The sequence below is a fragment of the Artibeus jamaicensis genome, unplaced genomic scaffold (genome assembly GCF_021234435.1).
Source record: "Artibeus jamaicensis isolate MK-2021 breed Jamaican fruit bat unplaced genomic scaffold, CSHL_Jam_final contig_332, whole genome shotgun sequence".
NCBI lineage: Eukaryota > Metazoa > Chordata > Mammalia > Chiroptera > Phyllostomidae > Artibeus > Artibeus jamaicensis.
The window spans coordinates 15,386,656-15,410,000 of NW_026521788.1; the positions used below are offsets into that span (position 1 = coordinate 15,386,656).

The following is a 23,345-nucleotide window of genomic DNA, read 5'->3' on the forward strand; positions in this document are numbered from 1 at the left end:
ATGCCTGGAAATAGACATGTTGAAAGTTTCTCATTTTCTGTTTTGTCAATCTTGAGTGTTTGCAACGCCTTTCTTCTGAGATAATTTCTTCTGAGATAATAATATGACGTAGCTTTATCAGGCACAGATGTTGCTTGTGAAAAGGCAGCTTTTAAAAGGAGGACATTTAAAGGTGGACAAAACAACAATAAAAAGAAAAGATGTTTCCTAAGCCCCAAATCTGTTAAGAGATAACAAAACCTGATGACTTCAGAGGAAACAAGAAATACTCAAATTTGAACCAAGGACTCAATTTTGAATTACATTGACATGTACATTAAACCGTCCTTGGTATATTTTTTATGTCGATCAGGGAACTCACAGCTGACCAGAATTCCAAATTAAAAACAAGAAGCAACCCAGACCCTGTCTTTGATTTCACAAATGAATATCTATTTTGCCTCTGTCTGGATTTTGTGGCACACAAAGCGTGAGCCCCTGGCTTGAAATAGTATTTTCTCCAAACATATCTTCCTAGATTAAAGCCATGTGTCATTTTGATGAAGAATGTCAAACCTGCATGTTTTACATAACAATTTACATACCTAATAGCAATTGGCACTGATTGCAAGAGAACACTCGCAGCCATTATAAACTTATATAACTACGAATGATTACAATGTTTGTCTGAAAACTGGTTGCTGGAAATAGAAGTAAAATTAATGTACTATGAACAGCTTTGTTGCATTATGCATTGGTTCAGATTAAATCAAGGCTGAGGCAGGGCTCTTCATAGCTTTGAAATAGTGCAAAGTTCAATGAGGCTTTTCAAACCTGATGTGTCACCATGCCTTTAAAAAAATGCTTTTTACTTTATTTTTTATTTCTCTTACCCAGGAATTACTTGAAGTTAAATTTTCCCCTCTTGTATACAAGAATCCATAGCCGTCCCATGCCACAGTATTTTGGTATAAATGAACAGGGTTGCCAGCAGTTTGCCTAGCTGCCTAACAGCATAAACATATTATGGAGACCCTGTAAAGAGAATTCTGTTTAAATGGTATATCTTTGTAACACCACGCATGCAAGTTAGGAGACTAAATGGACTCATTTCCTCTGTGATTGAGTAGCTTCATTCCCTTTGATCTGTTGTATCCCTGATGCCTCCAGGGTGAAATACTTTTCCCACTCACTGCAAGGTACCACATGTTCATGACATACAGTACGAGCTTTTAATATAGTGCTGCCATCAGACATTCTATTAAAAAGATAATCATAGGTTAATGTGGCTGTTATTTATCGATTAAGGAGAGTTCTTCTCTGAAGGAAGCATATATTACCATTTAATCAATGGCTTCTTTCTAAGGGTTGAACAAGACCGGCCCCAATTTGGAAAATCCCACAGTTTCCCCAAGGACACAGTAGCTCAGCTTCTCTCAGTCTGCTGATGGCAACCGGACGAAAACTGTGTTGTCCTTTATCCCAAAAGGAGAACCATTTCCGTAGTTGGGACTGTTCTTTAGAAACATTTTAAGTGGTAATAATATATCCTGTTATTGAGAGCCCTTTGGCAAATCGTTTCCTAAGAACTTAGATCTCTGGGGTACGTTAGTATTTCTTTTTTTTTTTTCTCTTTCTCATTGAAAAACAAAACAGAACAAAAAATGTTTTAATTGACATTTCTTGGAAGTATGTTAATGCAATGCTTATCTAAATACTTATTGTCCCTCTAACAGTTAACCTTTGGACTATGTTTCAAGCTGCTCAAAAACTGGGAGGATATGAAACAGTAAGTGTTTAAGCAACTTAAATGAAATAATTTTGTAATCCAAACACCCCACCCCCACCCTTGACCAAAACAGAGAAAATACAAAAGCAAAGCATCTCTGACTGCCTTTTTGAATGGCTCTGCACTTTTGGGGGGTTTATTGGGCCGCTTTTGGAAACAGTCCCAATTAGTTCCAGGTTTGGCAAAATTGTAAACTTGTCGTAAAAACTACAAGTGGAAAACATATGTAACTCTCCCCTGTCAGGGAAATTAGTTGGGTCTGTAATTTTTTTCCATGTTGAGAAAGGGCTATTATTGTCCAACAAGCCAAGATTGCATAAAAGAAATTTCCCTTGGCAACATACCTGACATCTGTTCATGTCTAATATGGGAAATGTATTAAAGGCTTTCAGAAGTAATCAGTATTGGCCATTAAGGAATAAAATGCAGCAGAATCTCCTCTCATTCTAGGGCAAAGAAGCTTTATTAGACAAGGGTCAGTGCCGCATAAACAGGAAGTTATCAAACTTATTCAGAACAGGCTTTGACACTCTTTATCAGCTAATTCTAACTGACAGGAACAGGTTATTTTTAGCCCACAGGAAAATTTGATGGCCACGGATTTTTACAGCATGTATTTTGAACCAAGAAAATGTTAGAGCAACAAACTAAGATTACAATCTTGAAAGAAGAAGAAAGAGCTGCATTAATATAGCACACAGAGATGACATCTGTAATGAAATCAATTGACATAGGAAGATGTCGTCATTGGAAATATTTTCTCCTTCACACAATGATCAGATTAAGTTGTGCAGTTTCTTCTGCAATTGAATAAGAAATTGTATTTTCTTTCCTTACAAAGTAACCTGGGATATCTCTGTATGGTAGTAAAATGACAGTAAGAGACAAAAAGTCAAGAAAATGAAATTCATTTTAGCTCAAACATATTAACTAGTGTTTCTGGCCAGATATAGCATATTGTTCCACAAACGAATATAATAGCTTGATGTCAGGGGTTGGGACAGAAAAAAATGGCAAGCATTATATGATTCACATAATCTGGTATTTACTGTGGAGATACCTGCTCTGAATTCTGACTGAAAACTCCATAATGCTGAACATTTGTGCATGTAATATGTTCACTCAATATATGGGCTCTATATGTTTGTGAGGCAAAATAATACTGATATGAACTACAGGTAGAATGCACATTTCATGGTCATGAATTTACTTAAAATATTTGTCTTATCAAGTGCCTTACATAAAAATGAATGATGGGATTTTTCACTTGGGTGGATCTGTCGATGGGACAAAGAGACTGACCCTTTGCTACTGTGGCTCATGGTTTTGCAAAATCTTGAGCTAATTTTAGCCTTCATCTACGTGAAAAGATGATAACTTATTCAGGGTTAGTCTCATAAATTTAGGAGCCAACCCCAGAGCCTAGACTTTTAAGTCTAACTTTTAGTTTTCAGAATGGGAGTACACATTTTTACGAGCTGTGACATTACAGATACATTACATGATGTTGCACAATATTATGAAATGTCATTTTAAGCCCAGGAACTTGTTGTTATTCGCTGATAGGGAGACTGCCAGCAAATTTCACAGCATCCGTTTTTCCTGCTTTTGTATCTTCTGTATCTTCACAAGCACTTTTTTTCCATGCAACAGCAACTTGGTGTAGAATGTGCGAAGGAAACTTCCGATAAGTTTCAGGGCATTTGTAGTACTTACTCTTTGAGCAAATAGCATCTGTTCTTTTGTAGAATGCAGGCGTGAGTGGGTGAGTGCATGAATGATCACCCAGTTAGAAAACCACCTAAACATAGACAGAGTGTGGCAAAAGAAGGTTTCCAGTCGTTCTTATGGAAAGCAATACAATAATTAATAAATAACAACACAAAAGTAAACAGTGTTTTGTGTACTCACGACTGTATAACTACTTTTGCCCCACCCTAAATTGGTATTTACTGAGTGTCTTATGTGTACAAAGCATCGTGTTGGGCACTGGGGGAGATACAAAAATATCTAGGCCAGTGGCTCCAGTTGCTTACTGTGCCGGAGAGGGAGGCATTATAAGACAAGGCGGAGAAAGATCAAGGAGCCTCCTCATTTAGACATGAGGGAAGGAAGACTTTTGACTCTGATGCCAGCTGAGAAGAATTTTGGAGAATGGATGGAATTTAGGCATTAAAGGTCATGGCCTTCCTGGAAGAGAAAATTCAAAGGGGGAAATAAAACACGGAGGAAGACAGAAGCTGGGCATAGAGAGTTTGAGGAACTTAAAATTGAGTTGGCTAGGTGTCGGTGACAACTGACCATGAGAGAAGGATGGAGCCAAGGCGGAGAGATCTTGGGTGCTGGGCCCTGGAGTTACTCAGCAGGCCGCAGGGAGACGCATGGGAGACTGGTAGCAGGCTGAGTGCTATGCTCTGCCACTCACTCTCCTTTCACCGCGTGTGTAGGTGAAGTCAAGCAGAGAGAGGCTGGGCTGGAGGACTATGGAAGACCAGACTGGCATTTGTCTTTTATCTGGTCGCATGGTCACTGCAGCCAAGCCGTGGGAGAACTAGTGACTTCTGGGATTGCCCTTTATCTTCTGTTTTCATTCACACTTCAACTCCCTCTTTGTCCGTTGGGTCACTACCATTTTTCAAACACTCCACATGGTTTCATCTCATTTCAGGTGGTGAATCTCTATAGCCATCTTTCTATAAAATCTACATTTGGGGCCATTAACTAGATGAAGCTAATTGGTGGATTTTTTTTCTCGCTCCTTCCCTCCCTTCTTTTCTTCTTTTCTCCTTTTCTTTCTCCTTTTTAAAATGCCTTATACTACCTGTTGGCCCTGTAGACACTTACATTTGCTACTTTCATTCTATATTTAAGCCTTTGAATCTCCTAAGAACAAAATAAAAGTTTCTCTTGGTGTATTTTGGCTAGTAAAATTTTGAGATGGTCAGTGAGAATTCAGTTTTGAAGTTAGTCCAGAAATTGGATGAATAATGTCCAAAGCCTGGAGACTTCAGTTGTCATCACAGTGTTACTAGAGGACACTTATCTGTGAGATTATCTGATAGCAAGTGTAGACTTGTCATTTAGAACTCAAAAAAGATCTCAGAATCTTCTAGATCGGTGGCTCCAAAGGCTACTCAGCAACTGGGGTTTGAGTTTTCATGGGGAACATTCTTGTATAAGCAGTTGTCCAGGCCCCCACACTGAACTATTAACTTTGAGAACCTGAGAATCCCTTTTCTTAAGCAGTCCAGGTGATGGGAATTCAAAGCTAATTGTGACAGTGATTATTAACACTTCACCACCTGGCCCTCAAGGGGCAGAGCTTCAAAACCTGGACCCCATTTAAGTCAAGCATCAAGGATAAGAAAGTTCTCTTCATGCTTTACTAAGTAAACATAACGGTGTATTCATATTTTGTTGGCTTGAAAGCAACACAAAGTTTCCCGTGAGTGTTTTGCCTTTGATAAAGTGGTCATCTACATTAGGACCCAATACGCTATTTTCATTCTGAATAAGGGAAAGTGTAGCACCCTAACATTTTTATTTTTCACAGATTGCCCTTTGTGTAGAAAAATACCCTGGTTATGTTCCAACCCCCTACCTTTGTTTTACCAGTGAGGAAACTGAGGCACAAGGAGGTATCAGGAGTTGCGCGGGTCATCTTGACGTTCTTCAGATTCTGATATGCTGAGAGTTTCATGCATAGTCATACTAACCTTCATGGCCCCTGGAAGGTGAAAGAGTTTTGTGAATGGTCATTGTTGGAGCTTTCCATTCTCAGCAGTCTCTTATGTAGCCAGAATGCTTTCTACAGGTTTCAGTGATTTTAGGGAAAACAATCTAATAACCTACCTTTGTTAGTTGCATCTTTCAGTCACTCCTCTGTACCTGACTTGATCCTCAGCAGATAAACGATGACCAGCTAAGACTTCATCTGACTGTTGAGAAAAATGTGTGACTTTAGGAGATGAGTCGAGAGGTCTGGATGATGTAAACATTCAGTAATAGTAGAAAATTTCAAGTTTAACATTTGTAAATGTATCTTTTCTGCTGTTAACTTGTGATTATATAGAGACATCCCTCTGGAATTCCTTCAGGTTATAAAAAGAGGCCATCGTAATTGGTTTGTTTTTGTTTGTGGTTATAAACTATTTCAAACCTTCTGGTTTGAATTGCAGATTATGGATTATTTCATTTCAGTTCTTCGCAACCCTCAAATTGAATTTAAAAAAGAAAGAGGAGCAAAAATCTTATTTTATGCCTTCATAACATTCAACTAATGTCTGTATTCGGTTCTCTTGGGCTCTTCTGCCTTTGCTGGAAATGTACATTGTGTCTCTGCATTTTTAGATTTAGAGATCCCGAATTTACTGAATGGATCTGATTTCCAAAAAAACAGTATCCTGGCATTCTGACTGGTTGGCAGTGAGGACCCCTTCTTCACAGTCCTATCCCACTTCTAAACATTTTAAAGTATGGTTGCCTACAGCTGAAGAGGCAGAACTGGGTAAAGTTGCTGATGAGCTAAGAGGCCAGCGCGTAGTCCCTGGTGAAGCAGTTATAGCTCGCAGAGTAGCTTGGGATGCAGTGTGTTGAAGGTGGTTTGCTAAAGTGATTTCCACTTGGCTAACCATTTATTTGATGGCATGCCAAAGGGAATATTTGGAAAGAAGGTAGTAGAGCAGGGAAATAGGCCTTAAGTAAATCTTATCCTGCAGGCAGAAGACCATGCAAATGGTGCCTTCAAAGAATGTCAGCTAGCAGCCCCTCTCTCCCCACAGGGGAGACAGGACCATTATTTTTCAGCTGGGAGAGGAAGTCAGTCACTTGTCTTCTGCCTAAAAGAATTAGACCTAGACACCAGCTTCTGGCTTTGACATTATTCAAGACATCCTATGAATCTACTAACCCTAGTTCTCTAGACAGACATAGCCTCTTGCTTAATTCAAAATTTTTGAAGCCAAAGATGATGTCATGTAGTTTTGAAAGGCTCCGGTTCCTGGAGTACTACCAGGAAAAAAAAGTCATCTTCCTTGAATTCAGTGTGCCCTCAAGGTGTCCTGAGAAAGAAGCTGTTTCTCAGAGCAGCCCGGGGGACACTGCTTGCCCGAAAACTCTCCTTTTCACTCCCTATTTCCTACACATTCTTAAGCCATGGAAACTCCAAAGCCCTAAAGATTTCTGATTGCCATTTCCTCACCAGGCCACAAAAATTCCAAGATTAGTTCATCCCTGCAACCTCAAAGGTAGCAAAATCAAGGCAGGATCGTCTCAACAATGGAATTCTGCAAGGGACAGTGCCTTTCCTACTCACTGGACCAGTTCTCTTGGCAGGGGTGGGCCTTGGCGAGAGTTAGTTTTCGGGCAGCCTCACAACACCACCTGAGCTCTAAAAAGCAGTTTGAAAACCACTGTATTTATTTTTAAGCGATGAAACTTCATGAACATAAAAGGTGTAGAGTGCTTTTCACAGTTTCTTGGGTCTTACCGCACTAGGGAGAGAAGTAACTCTGAAGTGTCTTCAAAGTGTGATTAAGTCTCACACGTACCTAGATGGGTTTATTCTACCTGGGTGTGGTCTGCTCAGCTTTTCATCTTGCTTTGTGGTTAACAGTATGGGGTTGTGCTTTCTGCTCCATGATGAGCCCTTGAAAGCTGCAACATCTCTTTCTTTCCATAGTACCTCCCCACCCTCAACCCTCCACCTCCAGGCCCCCGTCCCTGGCACAGGGCCCTGAAACATGAAATGGAAGGAGATGGATTGCTGTCACAAACCCCCGTCCTCTAAGTGAGGACCTTGAGGGAGATGACGGGGGAAGCTCAATCCAGAGAAATAACTGCCTGATGAATTTGGCCATTTTCTTTTGGAAACAAAGAGCCAGAAGTTCTTCATATCCTTAAAAATGCAAAATGAAGAGAAGATCAACTTGAAATGTGAACATGACCAGGAGGCCTGAAGTTTAATGAGAGAATTGATCAAATGAACCCCTTGGCTAGATCAAGCTTTTCAGCTGAATGGGGCTGGGGACTAGATAGTAGGCAGCAGATGTTGGTTCTGCCCTAGATGGGGTGTAAAGCTGACATATACCCAGAGAGGACATTGGACAACAGAATCAAAACCCTAAGCAAATGCACAATGGGGCAAGATGAAGGCACATTAGAACAGAGGGAGGATTTATATAGGTGAGAGTACAGTGCCCAGTTGCTGGACCAGGAGGACTTCTCATGTCCTTTCTCCTCTCCTAATAGGGCCACGAGACCCACCCACTATAACTTTGGACAGTGGGAGGATTTAGACATTTCTTGCTTTAGAGCACATGGTCAGCATTCTAATTAAAAGCACCCCTGGGCACCCAAAAATAGAGAGGTGTACCTAGAAAAGCCGTGTTCATAAAAGCAGTTAGCAGTTAGAAGGAGCACATTTTATGATTTTCCTGTGGAAAGCAAATATCTCAAAATGACTTGATTCATCCAGGCTGGCCAGTGGAAGCTCAGTAAACAGAGAGACCACTTCCTTGAAGGCCCAGCCCTTGTCTTCACTGCAGACGAGTCCTCACTAATAAAAACTGTATTTAAAGATGAGAGCCTGTTAGCAGGGAGCTAAGACAGACCCCTAGCCCGCTGCACATGGCTTACTCTGTTCGCCAAGTGGGGCTTGAGACTGGCTTCCTGCTTCCACAGTTTCAGTCCTAGTGTGAAGAAGATTTATTTTTTTCCTTTCGATAATTCACTGTTTATTCTTAAAGAAGCTTTGTCATCTCTGTGATAGGCAAGTGTTTAAAAGGGCATTCTTGAGTCAGGACGATAAGATGGGGGTGGGGGCGGGTATACCATCAGTTTCCATGCAGCGGTCTCTTCTTCGTTACATTTCCCACAATTTGTATTATTTTGTGTATATATTTGGTCAGTTGTTTGTTTTTGGTATCCACCACAAGGATGCAGTCTTGTTGGGTGTTGGGTCTGTTTGTATTGTTGCATCTCAGCCTCTAGCCCAGTACCCAACAGATGAGTGGTGTTCGATGAATGGCGGATGAATGGATAAGGGAATGGATGGACTCAGGTAAAACCAGAACTTATTTGTGACTCTCTGGTGAACATAATAATAAAATCTTTGTTCTAACTAGAGGCATGAGGTAGAAGTCAGGGTAGAAGGAACAATAGTTTTGGGGGGGTTCTTTTAAGATTTTATTTTTATTTATATTTAGAGAGCAAAGGAGAGAAACATCAATGTGTGGTTGCCTCTTGTGTGTCCCCTGCTGGGAACTGGCCTGCAACCCAGGTGTGTGCCCTGACTGGGAATCAAACCAGTGACACTCTGGTTCACAGCACGTGCTCAATCCACTGAGCTACACCAGCCAGGGCCAGAAGGAACCACAGTTTTACTTGATTCTTTAAGGGAGTAAAATCTCAGAGCACAATGAACCTAGCACAACACCCTTAGATTCATGCTGATCTCATAGGTACACTATTTGCTCACTAGTAAGACGCAAAGCTCAAAGTTGAGAACTTGCAGTAACGGCTATACTTCGCATAGCCATCTGCCTCATTGGAAACAAAAGGCTCTGGAGTTCAGTTTTATTGCCTGCTGCACACGTGAGTTATTCATGAGGTCATTCTGATATGGAGGCTGCTTTGATGTAGTGGGAAAAAAGTCTCCTTTTCGGACCCTAAGACAGTATGAACCTAGGCATTGCCATTCTGCTGTTGAGTGCCCTTGGGCAAGTCATGCGACCTCTGAGCCTCCTGTCTTTCTATGAATGAGATTGCTCTAATCTGCCTCACAGGCTGTGGGAGGATTAAGGGATATTATGGGTGGCTGAATTCTTTATAAAATCTGCAATACAGTGCACACCAGATACAAGAATGTCAAGAGCGATGGTTTCTTCTGATGTAGGGACATACACAGGCTGTTTTCTGGCCCTGCTGGGCTCCGCTGAGGGAGGTTAGTGTGGGCTCTTAGGAGCTCCATGCACATTGGGAAGGAGGGTCCTGTTTCCTCTGCCTTGATGTACAGGTCTCGCAGCGCTCAGCCAGGAGTCGTATTATTTAAAAGGTTGGAGGGAGACTGTTGTTAAATATAAAATAATTACCAAAATAAGTATTTTGAGTATTTTAAAAGGAGCTTGAAACCATTTATTATCATCAAAACCAAGCTACAGATAAAGGAGGATTTGGTTTTCAGTTATACCTACTAGTAGGCAGTTCTGTCTAATGAAGACAAATGGAACAAATAGGTCCAGGAGTGATGCCTGGGACATTGGATAGGGCGGAGCTCACCTTGTCTCAAGGGCCTACTCGGGCCTGTTGAGAAGGGTTTATGGAAATGAGGGGGTTCTTTTCTCTTGAAATGGAAAAGGTACCATTCACCTTATAACATTTAACCCCCCTTCACTTCTTCCTTACAATTTCAGAAGCCCTGGTTGCAAGTTGGGATTTTTCCCCTGGATGACTGCCTCTAGCCCCTAAATGAATGCCATTGGCCCTTCTGTAGTTTTCCAAAACAGCCTCCTGCCTTGATTGTATGAAATGCACCTGGCCCTGGTGCCACGCCCCGCCCCTACGCCCCGCCCCTACGCATTCCAACAACCGTTTTCCTATCACCCTGTTCAGAAACTTTCCCAAGGACCTTAGAACTTGTCTGCCTTCCTAGTTTCAAGGAAACACTAGACTTTCTCAGATGTAGTAAATGATGGGGTTTCCCCCCAGTAATCATTTGCCAGCTTGTGCATCTGTTATTTGGTAAAATCTTAATCCATGTATAAAAATAAGACTATGGTATGCCATTTGGTATGTTGTGATCTGCTTGTGTTTTTTTCACCTAACTCAATAGTATGCATAACTTACATTCTCACTTTGGAATATGTTTGTTTTCATAGGATCTGATCAATATCCCATTTTCCTGACCTAAGTGAATAAAAATAAACAGCTTACGTGACATGCACAGTTGTAGAATTTGATTTTGTTTCGGTAGTTGCAGGAGCTGTCATAAAAAGGTAGCCTGAAATGACTGTAAATTCCATAACCAGTTTGATCAGCCTAATTAGTTTGTGTTGTAACTTATTTAGTTTTGAAAGTAGGCAACATATCACACAGCTTGAACATCAGAAGATACAAAAGCATGTTTGGTGAAAAGCGTGTCTCTCAACTTGGCTGCCTATTTCCACACTGCACAAGCAACCGATGTTCATCCTGCTCAGTTACACTGGTGTCCTAAGATATCTTTTAGGAAAAATTTGTTTTATTTTGATGTCAGCACATGACATAAAAGAACAGAGCACGAGGTTGGGACCTTGGGGGACAGATAACTGCTTAAGAATCCAGGGAGATGCCTGAGATAAAAAAGCACCAAGGGTGACAAAATACAGAGCCAAAAGCAGACTTCCATCTTTCTTGTAAAGAAAAGTGCTGAAAGTGAGATCTCACTGTAAACCATAGGTGTCCCCGAGTACTCACTTGGACCTCTCTGTTTCTGGGTTTCCAGAACAGACCGCGCTCCTCTGTTGCTTACGTATTGAATCCTGGCACTGCGAACCTCTTATGATGCAAGACTGAATTTTCCCATTGCCGTTTTTTCAGATAACAGCCCGCCGTCAATGGAAACACATTTATGATGAATTAGGCGGCAATCCTGGGAGCACCAGCGCCGCCACTTGCACCCGCAGACATTATGAAAGGTAAAAAAAATTCGTAATTTTGGAAAGTCCTTGCTTAGTTGAAATTGTGTTCATTGGAAGATGCTTCTGGTGAAGTGCAATACCAGAAGAAGTCTGAAGGACCTTTTAGGAAACAGGAAATATCCCTCCGGCATTTTATTTTGCATAGTGCCTTAGGACTTTTAAGGGACACAGCTTTCTCTGGTTACTGCGGCTAAAATTAGATGTTCTTTTTAAGTTTGCTTTTATCCTGCCTGACCACCTGCCTGACAATACCATTTTCCCCCCACCAGCATAGGTTACTCAGTGTTCTCTGTAGGTTCATTTGCTATGAGAATCTTCAGAATCTGGGAAGCATAGCAGTGTTACCGTGAGTGGCCATGTAACTGTGTTAACAAGAAATGTATTCATGTTGAATGTATTCATATTGCAAAGTAAGCACTTTCTAAATAAGGAAATGAGCCTCAGATAAGATTCTTTGTTTTTGCCCATCTTGGTATTGCTCTGCTGTGGCCGTGCTCTTCAACCCAGGAAATCCTTTCTTGGGAAGCTCTGTGGGGTTTAGTTTTCTACCAGTTACAGCCTCTTTAGGAAGGTGATGAGGGTGCAAACAAGAAGTAATGCCACATTAGACTACTCTGAGGGCTGTCTCCACAGGACTGGTTTCCCTGTGCGCTGGGACTGTGTCAGCCTCCACACTGAAGACCAGTTAGCAGACTCGCACCTTAGCCTCGCTCTGTGCTTCAAGCCTGCGCTGAATTTGTTTAGACCCCGCCAGCTTCCTCGTCAGTGGCATTTCCCTTCTGAAGTGTGGACTGACTCAGCTCCCTGGTTTCAAATTCAGAGCTTGTGAGCTCCAAGTAGAGGTTGTGTGTGTGTCTGTCTGTCTGTCTACGTGTGCTGTAATAACGGCCACAGGTGGAATGAAGCCAGAGACAGTCAGCTGAACAAACAGGCCAGGGAACTTGCTAGCTGGAGAAAGTTAAAGTACAACTGGTAAATTTGACTGTCGCTCCTCACATAGTCAATTAGCATTTCAACTTCAACCCCAAAGCTTACCACCCACCTCGGGATCATACAAATGAGTCTTCAGATAATGTCATCTATCTAACACATCAGCTCTTAGTCATAGTTCTTCAGAGTGCAATTATATTTTTATCTGTATGGCATTTAACACAGAGCCTCTTTTAGTATAACTGTTCAATGAAACTTACAATGTTTTTGTAGTTATAACAAACTTAGTTATTCGTAGTAGTAGTTATTATTTTGTAATTATAATAAACTGAATTGGGTTAGGTAACCTCAAAAAATTTCCACAGAGCATTCCCCCAAATTTGTCTTATTTGCCAGTGTTATAATCCAGGAGGATTTTTAAAAGTTAGAAACAGGAATTCAAATTACTCTTCATAGCACTGTTTCCAGTATAGTACATCAGTTTTTTCAGCGGGTCGTTTCTCTCGGTATTTAACATGGAAGCTCATGTACATCACGGTTATAGCATGGAAGGACTAGCACAAACAGCCTTGCTCTCGCAGGCGACTGTGCTGTAAATAAGCATCTGAGGTATCATAGTCACTTGGATTTCGCTTATAATTCAAGGCTTTATACAAAATATTCTTATTGGAAACACAGTGCTTTCAAATAGCTTCTATTCTGATGGCAAATGTTCCTTCCATACTTGCTGTGCAAATGTTCACAACAAGTGAACCATCACACTTAAAGGATAACAATTAAAATTTGAAAAAAAAAGAAATGTATCTCAGCTGTTAGCTACCTCACCCAGTTAAAAAATGAAAAAATATTCAGACATATTACAAAGCATCACAAGATCAAAAAACAGATAAAGTTTGGGATGGAAAAAGATTGACTTTATTAGGGCTATACGCACGTGTGGGGTGTGTGTGTATGTGTGTGTGTGTGTGTGTGAAGTACACAAGCAGTTTTGTGGATAAAAGTAGCCTCAGTCTTAAATGAAATGGCGAAGTACTTTGCTTCATGATTTACCTCTGCTTGGAGCCGCAGAATCCCAAATGCCATTCCAGTTGGAAAATTCTAGTAGAAATACCTCAAACTGTAGCAGCTCAGAAGCATTATTAAAGATGTTTAAAAATTTCTTTTCTCATTCTTGGGAGTAGAATGGATATTTCATAAAGGTTTGGTTCCCCACGGGATACCATTTTTTGAAAAGCTCTGTCTTTGAGTTTGAATTATGAATTTTCTTGGTCAGTGTCTGTCAGTAGGAGAAGCGCAGAAATCACAGTAGGTGTTCAACAAAGAGAATTTATCATAGGAATTGCTTAAACAAGAGTTGGTGTGAAGCACTGCATCAATACAAAGGTAATAATCAGTTTTCTCAGGGCTGTGAGAATCAAGGTAAGAGGTGTTGCCACCCAGCCGTTCAGGGAGTGGGCCCCACAGCGCTGGGGTTCAGATCGCTTCTAGGAGCGGCACCCAACCCATGCTGCTGCTTCACAGCCCCATGGAGCTGGGCTCAGACCTAGGAGGCTGTGCTCCCTGGCTGGTGAGGAAATGCATCGAAACTGCCCTGCGATTGTTGAAAGAAGCTAGAGGCTAGAACCAACTGCTGCTGCTAAGTTACTGTCCAGTTGGCACTGAAATGAAGCAAGTGAAATACAAAAATGAGGTCCCCTCTCTTCTCCCCTGCCCTGGTAGGCCCCATTTGCAGGAGAGAAATGGCAAATGAGATGTAATTTACAGAACCCCAGCCCCAACATCACCAAACAGAGCACAGAGGCTGGAACTGGGGTTGAGAGACAAATAGTCCATCTGCAAAGTGGGACCCCCAGCATGGAAATCTCAGGGCAGAGCCTGAAGCCCTTAGGGCGGAGCTGACCCCAGGTGATGAGCAAGGTCCATAACCCTTCCTTGGCATTTCCGTATATCATCCAGGCCCCTCACATTGTTGTGACCAGGTATAGGGGCGTCTTAAATAATTAGTAATTAATAAGAGTTAAGGGCCAAATTTTTCAGATGATTGACCTTTTAAAAATATATTCAGACACTACTTACAATAATGCTTATTCATGATAATGCCTCCCTCATCTGAACACGTCAGGATTTCACAGGCGTCACCCTTCCTGTGCGTCATGGTGGGAGTAGAGTTGAGGACCTGCTGCTCTCCATGCCTTGCTTCCCTTGACTGATTTTAGCAGAGAAAGTCAGAGGACACTCTGACCTGTCCAGGCACCTGAAAGAGTTCTGTTTTGGGCAGAGAAGAGCTGAAGCTCTGGGCTAAAACTGTGCTTAGCGATCGTGGCCAATTTCATTCGTTCTTGCTAACACAGAGCAGATGACTAGATTGGTGAAGGACCACCGTTTTGAAGAAGGTTCAGAGTCGGAAAGAGTCAGGATGCTGTGGGAAAGCATCTCGCTGGAGACGTTCTTGGAAATTTGTAAATCCTTTCAAATCAGAACAGATCCCTGGGGATTTTTCCTGGTTCAGCTCTGGTCTCTGATTCTTTACACTCTGGTGTAGAAACTTGGTCCTTTTCCTGTTCCCCTACCCTCAGCTTTGCTGTCCTGGAAGATGAAGAGGAAATGAGTGATCTACTCTGCATTATCCCCTGATTTATTTTTCATGCAGTGTGGTTCATGTTTCCCATAAATGTTTTCACTTTCCAACAAGAAAAAAATAGCCGGTTCCTCCGTAAATGTTACTTGTATATTAGTTGTGCACTTTTGGTTTATTAATGAGTGTAATAATGAAAGTGTGGGTTGTTGAAAAGGATCAATGGGTGTTTTTATTTAAGGCATAGCAGAAATGCTACAATGCCTGTGAATGCATCATTGTCGCAGCGGAAGGCCTGACTCGTCCCAACTTGCCTCTGATTGGTTTAAATCAAGTAGGTCCGAGCACTTCATAAAAATGGCTTTGTCAGCCTGGTTTTGCTTCTAAACCTATTCGTCTCTGTCAGTTTTTAATATTAGTACCAGGCTCCTGGCCATAGTCCATTAGGACTGTACTTAATTGCTCATGTTACAGATGACCACCAATATAAAAAGCATTAATGTTTTCCTTTTGTGAGATTGTTGCTACGTGGATGTCTCAGACTCAGAAGAGCTATGAAGTGTGGTCATTCTGGACATTTCTTGCTCAGAATTAATAGGGAAAGTCACTGTAAGATTATAATGCAAAGAAAAACGCCCCCCCCCCCCGCCCCCGGGCAGGACCCTGCTGAGGGGAATATTTTCTTTCTTGTTCAACTATTTAAGGTGCCTCAAATTGCTTTCTTCTATCAGTAAAAGGACAGAAAGGAAAATGGTTACTTTTATGGAAATCTCTTGGTTTGATTTTTCCAGAATACTAATTCTCTTTAAAGGCTTTGTTTTCACATGCAGATTTGTTTTCTTTTTAAATGTTTTTAAGCACATTCAGGGGGAAAAAATCTTTACGCAGAATACCAGATTACTGGTTTTGATTTTCCTGAATAAATTACATGGTCCGTTTCTGTACAGTACATGCAGTTGTTATTAGGGACTGAAAAAGGAGCATTACGGCAAACGCACATATGCCTCGCTTTTCTGAGTATTTAGACAATCAAAATCAGAAACAAAGTGTTTGTTTGTGGGGAAAATGAGCAATTACACTTCATCTTCTGGCAGACGTCATGCCCAATTGCAAATCCTAACCTTTTGCTTTTCCCATGAGCATTCCTTGGGCGAGACTGTCATACGCGTGGCTTAGGGGCTTCCTTTGCAGTGACTTGGGGTGAGCTGTACCCAATTCAGATGCGTTTGGGCAGAACCCGAGTAACAGTCATCTGGAGCTTCGGCCTTTTTTTCTCAGAAGGTGTAAGGCAGGGTGTGGGAGGTTCGTATCTTCAGTGAGATAAGTATGCGCTTTAAGATAAACGCCAAAAATATGTCAGGTTCCAAGGAACTCAGCTAATTATATTGTGGGAAAGGCCAAGGGAAAGTAAGGTGCGTTTTACAGTTCTGTTCGAGTCTGTTCACGTCCAGGACACTGGTGGATTCTTGCTCATTTTGATACCCTTGATGTTAATCAATACACATTACAGATAGCCACAGGCCGGATCACAGTGTTTTTGATTTGAGAGGGCCCTTAGCAGTCTCGACCAGTGTTAACTCAGAGAGGTTTTCTGACATGTCCGTGACCTGTTTGCTGCCAGGCCAAGGTGAGCCAGGCACAACTGCAAATAAGCATTGATACCCTTACATAGCGACCTGCCAGAAACACTTTATGTCCATTGAATCTAATAAAAATTGAGGCTTGTGTTTTTTGTGGGTTTTTTAAAATATTGCTTTTTTCTAATAGTTCATTTTTGTGGTGTTTTACAAAAGCATCAGTAGGCAATAGATGGGACATTGAGGAAATGAGTCCTTACCCTGGGCCGTTGGAAAAGCGCCGCTCCACCCCAGTGGTCACAAACTCAGGTGTTCCCTGGGGCAGGTAGCCGAGGTAGTGCAGGTGGCCTGGTGGGAAAGTGCGAGACTGGCACGCACAACCCAGGCCAGGGGGGCCCGGGAGGGTCAGCCGACACTGCCTCAGGCAGATCCAGTCTCTGGGCTTCCAGGCCTTCCTTGCTTTCTAGATAATTTTTATGCGAAATCACCTGAGTTACAAATATTGGCTCCAGTATTTCTGAAGAGATTTTACATGAGCTGAACTAGACATGCGCGTAAGCAATGGTAGCCCACAGGTGGCCAAGGTCTGTGAAAACTGAACTGTTGTTGGCACGAAGCTGATCCTGAGTCTGCGTCAGTGCCCTGCGGTGGGAGGGCAAGGAAGAAAGAGCCAGTGTCAAAGGCACTGTCCATCTAAACACTTCCATGAGCTGAGCTAGACGCCCTCTGCAGCTGTCCGTGGACCCCACCTTGCCTTCCAGGGCTGCCTTGTTCTGCGCCCTCCCTGTTCTAGGCGATGGGCTGCCACACACTTGGCAAAGCCCCTCCCTCACATCACGTCTTCCCGTTCCATTCAGCCAAGCCCCAGAACAGGATTTAGGGACTTGACCGAGCTTGGCTTGCTCTCGTGGTGGTGCCTCCAATTTGTGTCACTCTGGTAAATAGTACTTCTTGGGATGTGTCGCTCTATCAGAGCAGGCTAAGATTACAGGTGAAGCTGGTTCAGTGGCCAGTTTTTCTTGGGCAGGATAGGTTTTCCGTTTGCTTGACTGCCTTTTTGCATCGCCGCTGGCCTCGAGGGGCAGTGGCGTCTTTTGAACATCTACACAAAATGCTGTCAGGGGTAAGGAAAATGTATGAACCAAAGAGTTTAGAAGAATAGGGCTATCAAACATTGAAGAAGGGCACACACTACCACATTTGCGTAGAGATGGCTAAGGGGACACAATGTTGCATCTCATGAGCCTAAACTCAGCCTGAGAGTTCTTCCCAATATGGTACCCCCAGCGGGTCTGTCAGTGCGTTGGAACTTCAGGGTGCTGTGATCCTTGGCTTACCTGACTTCTCATGTGATCTGACTCACAGTCCACATGTACGTGAAAGGGAGTTAGACATGTAGGGCCATAAAAACCTTAGGTAAGTAAGTGATAAATACAAAATTCAACATGGATTAAAGAGAATTTCCCACCGCAATGAGCAGTCTTCCAGGGGGATCTAGAATGTGAACTGGATCTTAAAGAGGTTAGGTTAGAACTTGAGATAGATCATCAGAAGTTGCCTAAAATAATTAAGTTGTTGAATTAAAAAACAATAAAGAAACTCTTTTTGAGGGAAAGGACCACGTGATATTGCTTTCCTGAGACTCCTCAGTGCACTCAGGCCAGCATCATAAACATATCAGGGACTCAAGAATTAGGGGTGGGATGAATTAAATTCAATCTAAACAAAAAAGGACAGTCTCCTCTAGGAAATAGTGAAGAGGTGGGGAGTGGAGTGGTAGCAGGGGCTGTTTAGTGAGCTGAATCCAAATTGGATACACCCAAGACAGACATTGTAGCTTATCTTCTCACCTTTAACTCGCATGCCCCATCCTCACCCACGGTGGAGTTGACAATCTAGGGGCTTGTGTGTCCTTTCTGAACACTTGGTAATGTCTTGGTAATGGTGGCTCTGGCCAGAGCCAGACACTCTGTTGGTAGCACGCCTGTAATACGGCCACCCAGGCACCCTTATCTCTCCCCTTTCCCCAGCCCCACAGAAGGCCTCTTGGCCCTTATCAACACCAGCAGCCCAGGAAGTCTAAGACAGGCACTGAGATTTAGGCAGGCTGAGGATGGTCTAAACTAGTGCTCTCCTGTCTATGCTTCCCCCGGCTTGTTCTCACAACGGTCCTAAGTTGAGTGGGCCCTGGAGCAGCTTCTTATCATCTGTAAAGAACGTCTCACTAAGGGGCAGCCAGGTAATTTCATAAGCAGGAGCCTCCCCTCCATATCATTCAGCCTAAAATGCTCTGATAACTTTCCAACGCCTGGATATTTCCAGAAAACTTTAAAAAGGAAAACAAAATGCTAGCCAAGCCCCGGAGTAGAAAAACTGGTTTCTGTTTAAAAAAAAAAATAAACAGCCGCCTTTGAAAAATCTCTATTTAAAAATTCTTAAATTTGTTTCTAAATGCGAGTTGTAATTAATAGAAGTTGGAGTTTACACAGTCGAGTGTAAAAACACCCTCAGGCACAAACTAATCCAGTGTGTATGTCATGCTGTAAACTACAGCGAGTTCTTTGTTTGACACCACCCCCTCCCCCCGGAAAAAAAGCTTGCCAAACAGCAGTTTTTCTTTGTCAGACTCCTTTATTGTCTTATTTTTGTTTTCACTCTGTCTCCCCCACCCCACTTCCCTTTGAACCTGGCTATCGTATTTAAGAAACTTTACAGGTCCCATGTTTTATTGATAGTTTTCGTCAAGCATGAATTTAAATTTGAGAATAGATTAGGTGTCTTAGCCCCATTTCTTTTTGATAAATAACAAGAGGTTCCTACTTATGATTTTTCTGTCCTCGGGGCTTTATCATTAAGATTAAATAACTGTACTCTCAAGCATGCCACTGCACAAACATCTTTTCAATTATGTGAGTAACAGATGCCTTCACAAAGGAACTATTGAAAATTCAGAAAGCATGTTTCCAAAAAAGAAAAGGAAAAAAAAAAAGAAGTATCAGATGACAGAAGAATGTGATTGTTTACCATTAAAATATATCCTTAACTCTTCTACTGGAAACCTCTTGGAACATTTTCCTTTTGCACAAGTTACTACAAAGTTTGATTAAAGTAATAAATGTGTGTGTGGGGGGATTGTTGAACACTTCAGAAGCTCTGGAATCCATGGTATCTCCCATGCATGGAGCTTAAATGCCATAGCTGTTTGCTGTTTGAACAGATCGACACTGCCCACCTGCCGTTGTGGGGTCTACATCATGGTGCAAACACTGAAGTTACATTTGTCTCTTATTCTTGACATGACGCTCATCTGCTCTGGAACCGGATCCATGCAGCTTGATTCTGAGTCAGTCACTGTTCTCACTGGGAAGAATAATTGCTGCCACCCTGGCTGGCTGGCATCCCGCAGGGAGGGCTGGGTCTGTTTGTGGTCCATGCCCTCTGTTGTGAGCCTGTATTTTAATCCCTGGGGCATAAAGTCAGCCTTTTTTTTTTCAAATATCTATTTGAACTTTTTTCAATGTGGTCTTCATTTGAAAGACATGGGGCTACCATTAACCTAGACACTGTTAGAAATGGTGAGGCATCATAGAAGCAGAGTCCTCCAGGGGCTTCCAGTCTACCAGGGTAGACTGTGGGGAACTCAGACTTGCTAAGATTAAGTGCCGTAGGCTGGAATTTGGTGAGGGTATGGTTCCTGAGTTTCTCTTACCCTCCAGCATCAAGTTGGGCCTGACCCAGCTGGGGTTACAACCTTTTGGAGAGTCGTGGCACATTGTAAAAGCATTAGTGTGCTTAGTGCCCAAGCCATAGGGCTGCTTTCGTTGCAGGGGGTTGACCCTTTGTTTCCACGTAGGCCTGTTGCCAGGTCTGTTGCCACTGAGAAAAGGAGTCTCACTGATTTCTTAAAGAGCTCCTTAGGAGCTGGAATTCCCTTAACCCAGGGGTCATCATTTCAGTATCTCCCCTACACTGGTGCTTCTCAGACCATGTGCAAAGGTGCACAGCTACCTTACTGAGATGCAGGCAGCCCACACTAGCCGAGGCAGGCAGATCTGTGTTTGATTTCAAGTTTTGGCACTTAATAGCTGCTTGCATTTGACCAGTCATCTACTCATTTCACTTTTGCTTAGTTAGGGTCATGGTCATTCCAAGATCATGGAGGTAGGTATCAGAGTTACTAATGGGCCTAAGAAATAACTCTGCCACCACTTCTAGGAACAAATGGAATTAATACCTTTAAAAGGTTTTCTTCCTTCCTTCCTTTCTTGGGTTTTTATTTTGGAATAATCTTTTATTGTTTTATTGATCTATCTTATTTTTTAGCACCATTTATCCCCACTATACTCTCCTCCACGCCCCTCACCACCTCCCCCACCTAATCACCACACCATTGTCCATCACCATGAGTTCTTTCTCTTTTTTTTTTTGGTCATTCTCTCCACCCCATCTTCTGCTGCCCCTTGAGTAGGTAATGAAGCCCCTGGTGAGCAGGTGGCAAGAGCTTTGTAACAACTCCATTTGGGATCCGATCAGGTCCGATACCCCCGAAGAACCAATATGTCGTTTCTTTTCCACCGCTACAGAAAGACTGAATAATATAAGAATAGTATATGTTCTGCTGTTGATAACAATGGGCCACATCCCTTTGAGGTATGTCAGCTTGGAATACAAATGAGTGATGCTGTTTATACCTGCTTCCCTTTTAAAAAGCTTGGTACACTTTACCCTTTGCAGCCCATGGGCAAGCTTCCTTCTGGGCAGAGTCCATGTTGCGCTCCCCCACCATTTTCTTGGCTCTGATACGTCCTGCCGTAGGCTCGTCCCCTGCAGCCTGCGTGTGAGCCCAGTGCCTCCCTCCCTGGTTTGGGCCTCAACGCTTTCAGCTCATTCTCATTGGAAGGTGACCCTGGAGGCCTCTTTCTCATCTTTTTTGGTTACAGTATGTTGCTCCTCACATGCTGCACAGTCTTGTTTCTGCTTTGCTGAAAGTCACACCATAAAATAGAGATCTTTGTCCAGAGCCCAGATTGTTCTCAGGTGCAGCTTGTCTTTAAAATGATAACACAGGGTCAAAGCAGCACAGTTGCTACTGAACTCCAGGAGCATCGTGGCCACCGAGGGGACATTCGCACCTCTCTGCACCTTGACTGGGCACACCTGTCTCGACTTTCATCTTGATGACTCTTGCCAAAATCTCCTCTGGCCTTTTAGAGTCCTGATCTGAGGCCCCGAGAGGAGAGCTGAATGTGTGATTAGAAACTTTCTATACTTTTTGGACCCTATTTGATGAATGTGTGTACTTCATCTTCAAAAAGAAAAATATACCTTTTATTGGCTTCCTATTTGGTGAAAGATTGCTTCCAACACTTCCCAGTAATGTTGTATTTTCAATTTCTGGCTGAGAAGGGAAATGTCCGGCCAAGCCTTCGAGTTTGTCAACCTCGGAATCGACTTGGAGGTGTAACGACTCCATTTGGGATCCATTCAGGTCCGAGGCCCCCGAAGAACCAATATGTCATTTCTTTTCCACCACCACAAAAAGACCAAATAATATAAGAATAGTAGCATTGTTGCCTTAAAAGGAACACCAATTTTATTTCCCTCTGCCCCTAAAATATTCCGTTCCCCATCACCAGCAGGCCCTCAGTCCTGGCATGTTTTCCTTCTTCAACACCATGAAAGCACCTGTGAAGTACCCAGGTTGAGGTTCAAATGCAACCCTAAAGATTTCCCCCTTCTTTCCCCCACTCTCTAGATTAAATCAGCTCCAGACATTATTATAATATCATTTTCCAGAGCTCTTATAAATAGATGGATTCTCATTTCTCCTCCTAAGTACTGTTTGCTAAATGTTTTGGCCCAAAAGTTCAGTCATTCCATGCAAGCATTAATCAATACAGGAGACATTAGTGGTTGCTCACTCAGATGAGATTTGACATTATTTCTCCTCTGCCCGTGGGGAGGGAGGGGCATGTTGCCTAATAAAGATGAAGGGTCTTTTCTTCTTTTGTACCAAATGCAAATGATGAGGACATGCACCGTATACATTTCTCAAGCGCGAGGCTTCTGCTTTTTGTAGAGAAAGAGGGGCAAGGCCTCGGAGGATTTTAGAATTTGTAAATATAAAATTATCTGCCTTGGTGTTTAAAAAAATAATAAAAGGGAGAAAGAGTTGGCAGGTTGCCAGATTACTTACATTACAGTAATAGATTTGCTGACCCCTGACTTCTGCTGTAGAGCAATGTATTGAATTTTTCATAATATCAGATGAGGCAGATCTAAAAACGTAGTACACTGAGCACCATTATTTAACTTGAGATTTAACAAAGCAAAGTCCTTTCAAACCAGCAGTTTTTTTTTGTATGATGATAATTTAGTGGCTCAGATGCTAATAAATCAAGGTTACAATGCCATTGATTTGTTAATTTTAATTTGGGTTGATTTTAAGTTGTCTTTAAAAAAAGAGGAGGAAAAAAATCTTGCTTTTCACAGTGACTGAATTTAATAAGAGTCTCTGATAGCAAAAGGCTCCCCTACTGCTTCTGCTTTGGGGTGGAAAATGTTATTCTTGTATTACTCCTAGGGAAAAAAAGTCTCATGCTGCTACAAATCTTATGCCTATGGAACGATGTTGTTTTTTTAATACATGATGGCTTACCTGTTTGAGATCCATTAATGGCATCATACATAAGCATTTTGCTAATCTGAAATGTGAAATCTGGATAATAATAAAGACCCATTTATCTGCCCAGCTTTCAATCCCCAGACTAGATGTAGATTGGGCTGGAGAAGGAAGAAGGGGGCGTCTCTCTAATGAA

General features: G+C 42.3%; 1 protein-coding gene across 3 annotated transcripts in view; it reads left to right on the top strand.

Annotated features, from left to right (window-relative positions):
• Window positions 1–23,345, top strand: part of ARID5B (AT-rich interaction domain 5B) — a 177,667-nt gene that overhangs the window by 141,554 nt on the left and 12,768 nt on the right. For all 3 annotated transcript variants that reach the window (XM_037139955.2, XM_053664016.1, XM_053664017.1), the window contains 2 exons: window positions 1,716–1,768; window positions 11,345–11,442. In XM_037139955.2, coding sequence (XP_036995850.2) covers window positions 1,716–1,768; window positions 11,345–11,442 — 151 coding nt within the window. The remainder of the gene's footprint in view (window positions 1–1,715; window positions 1,769–11,344; window positions 11,443–23,345) is intronic.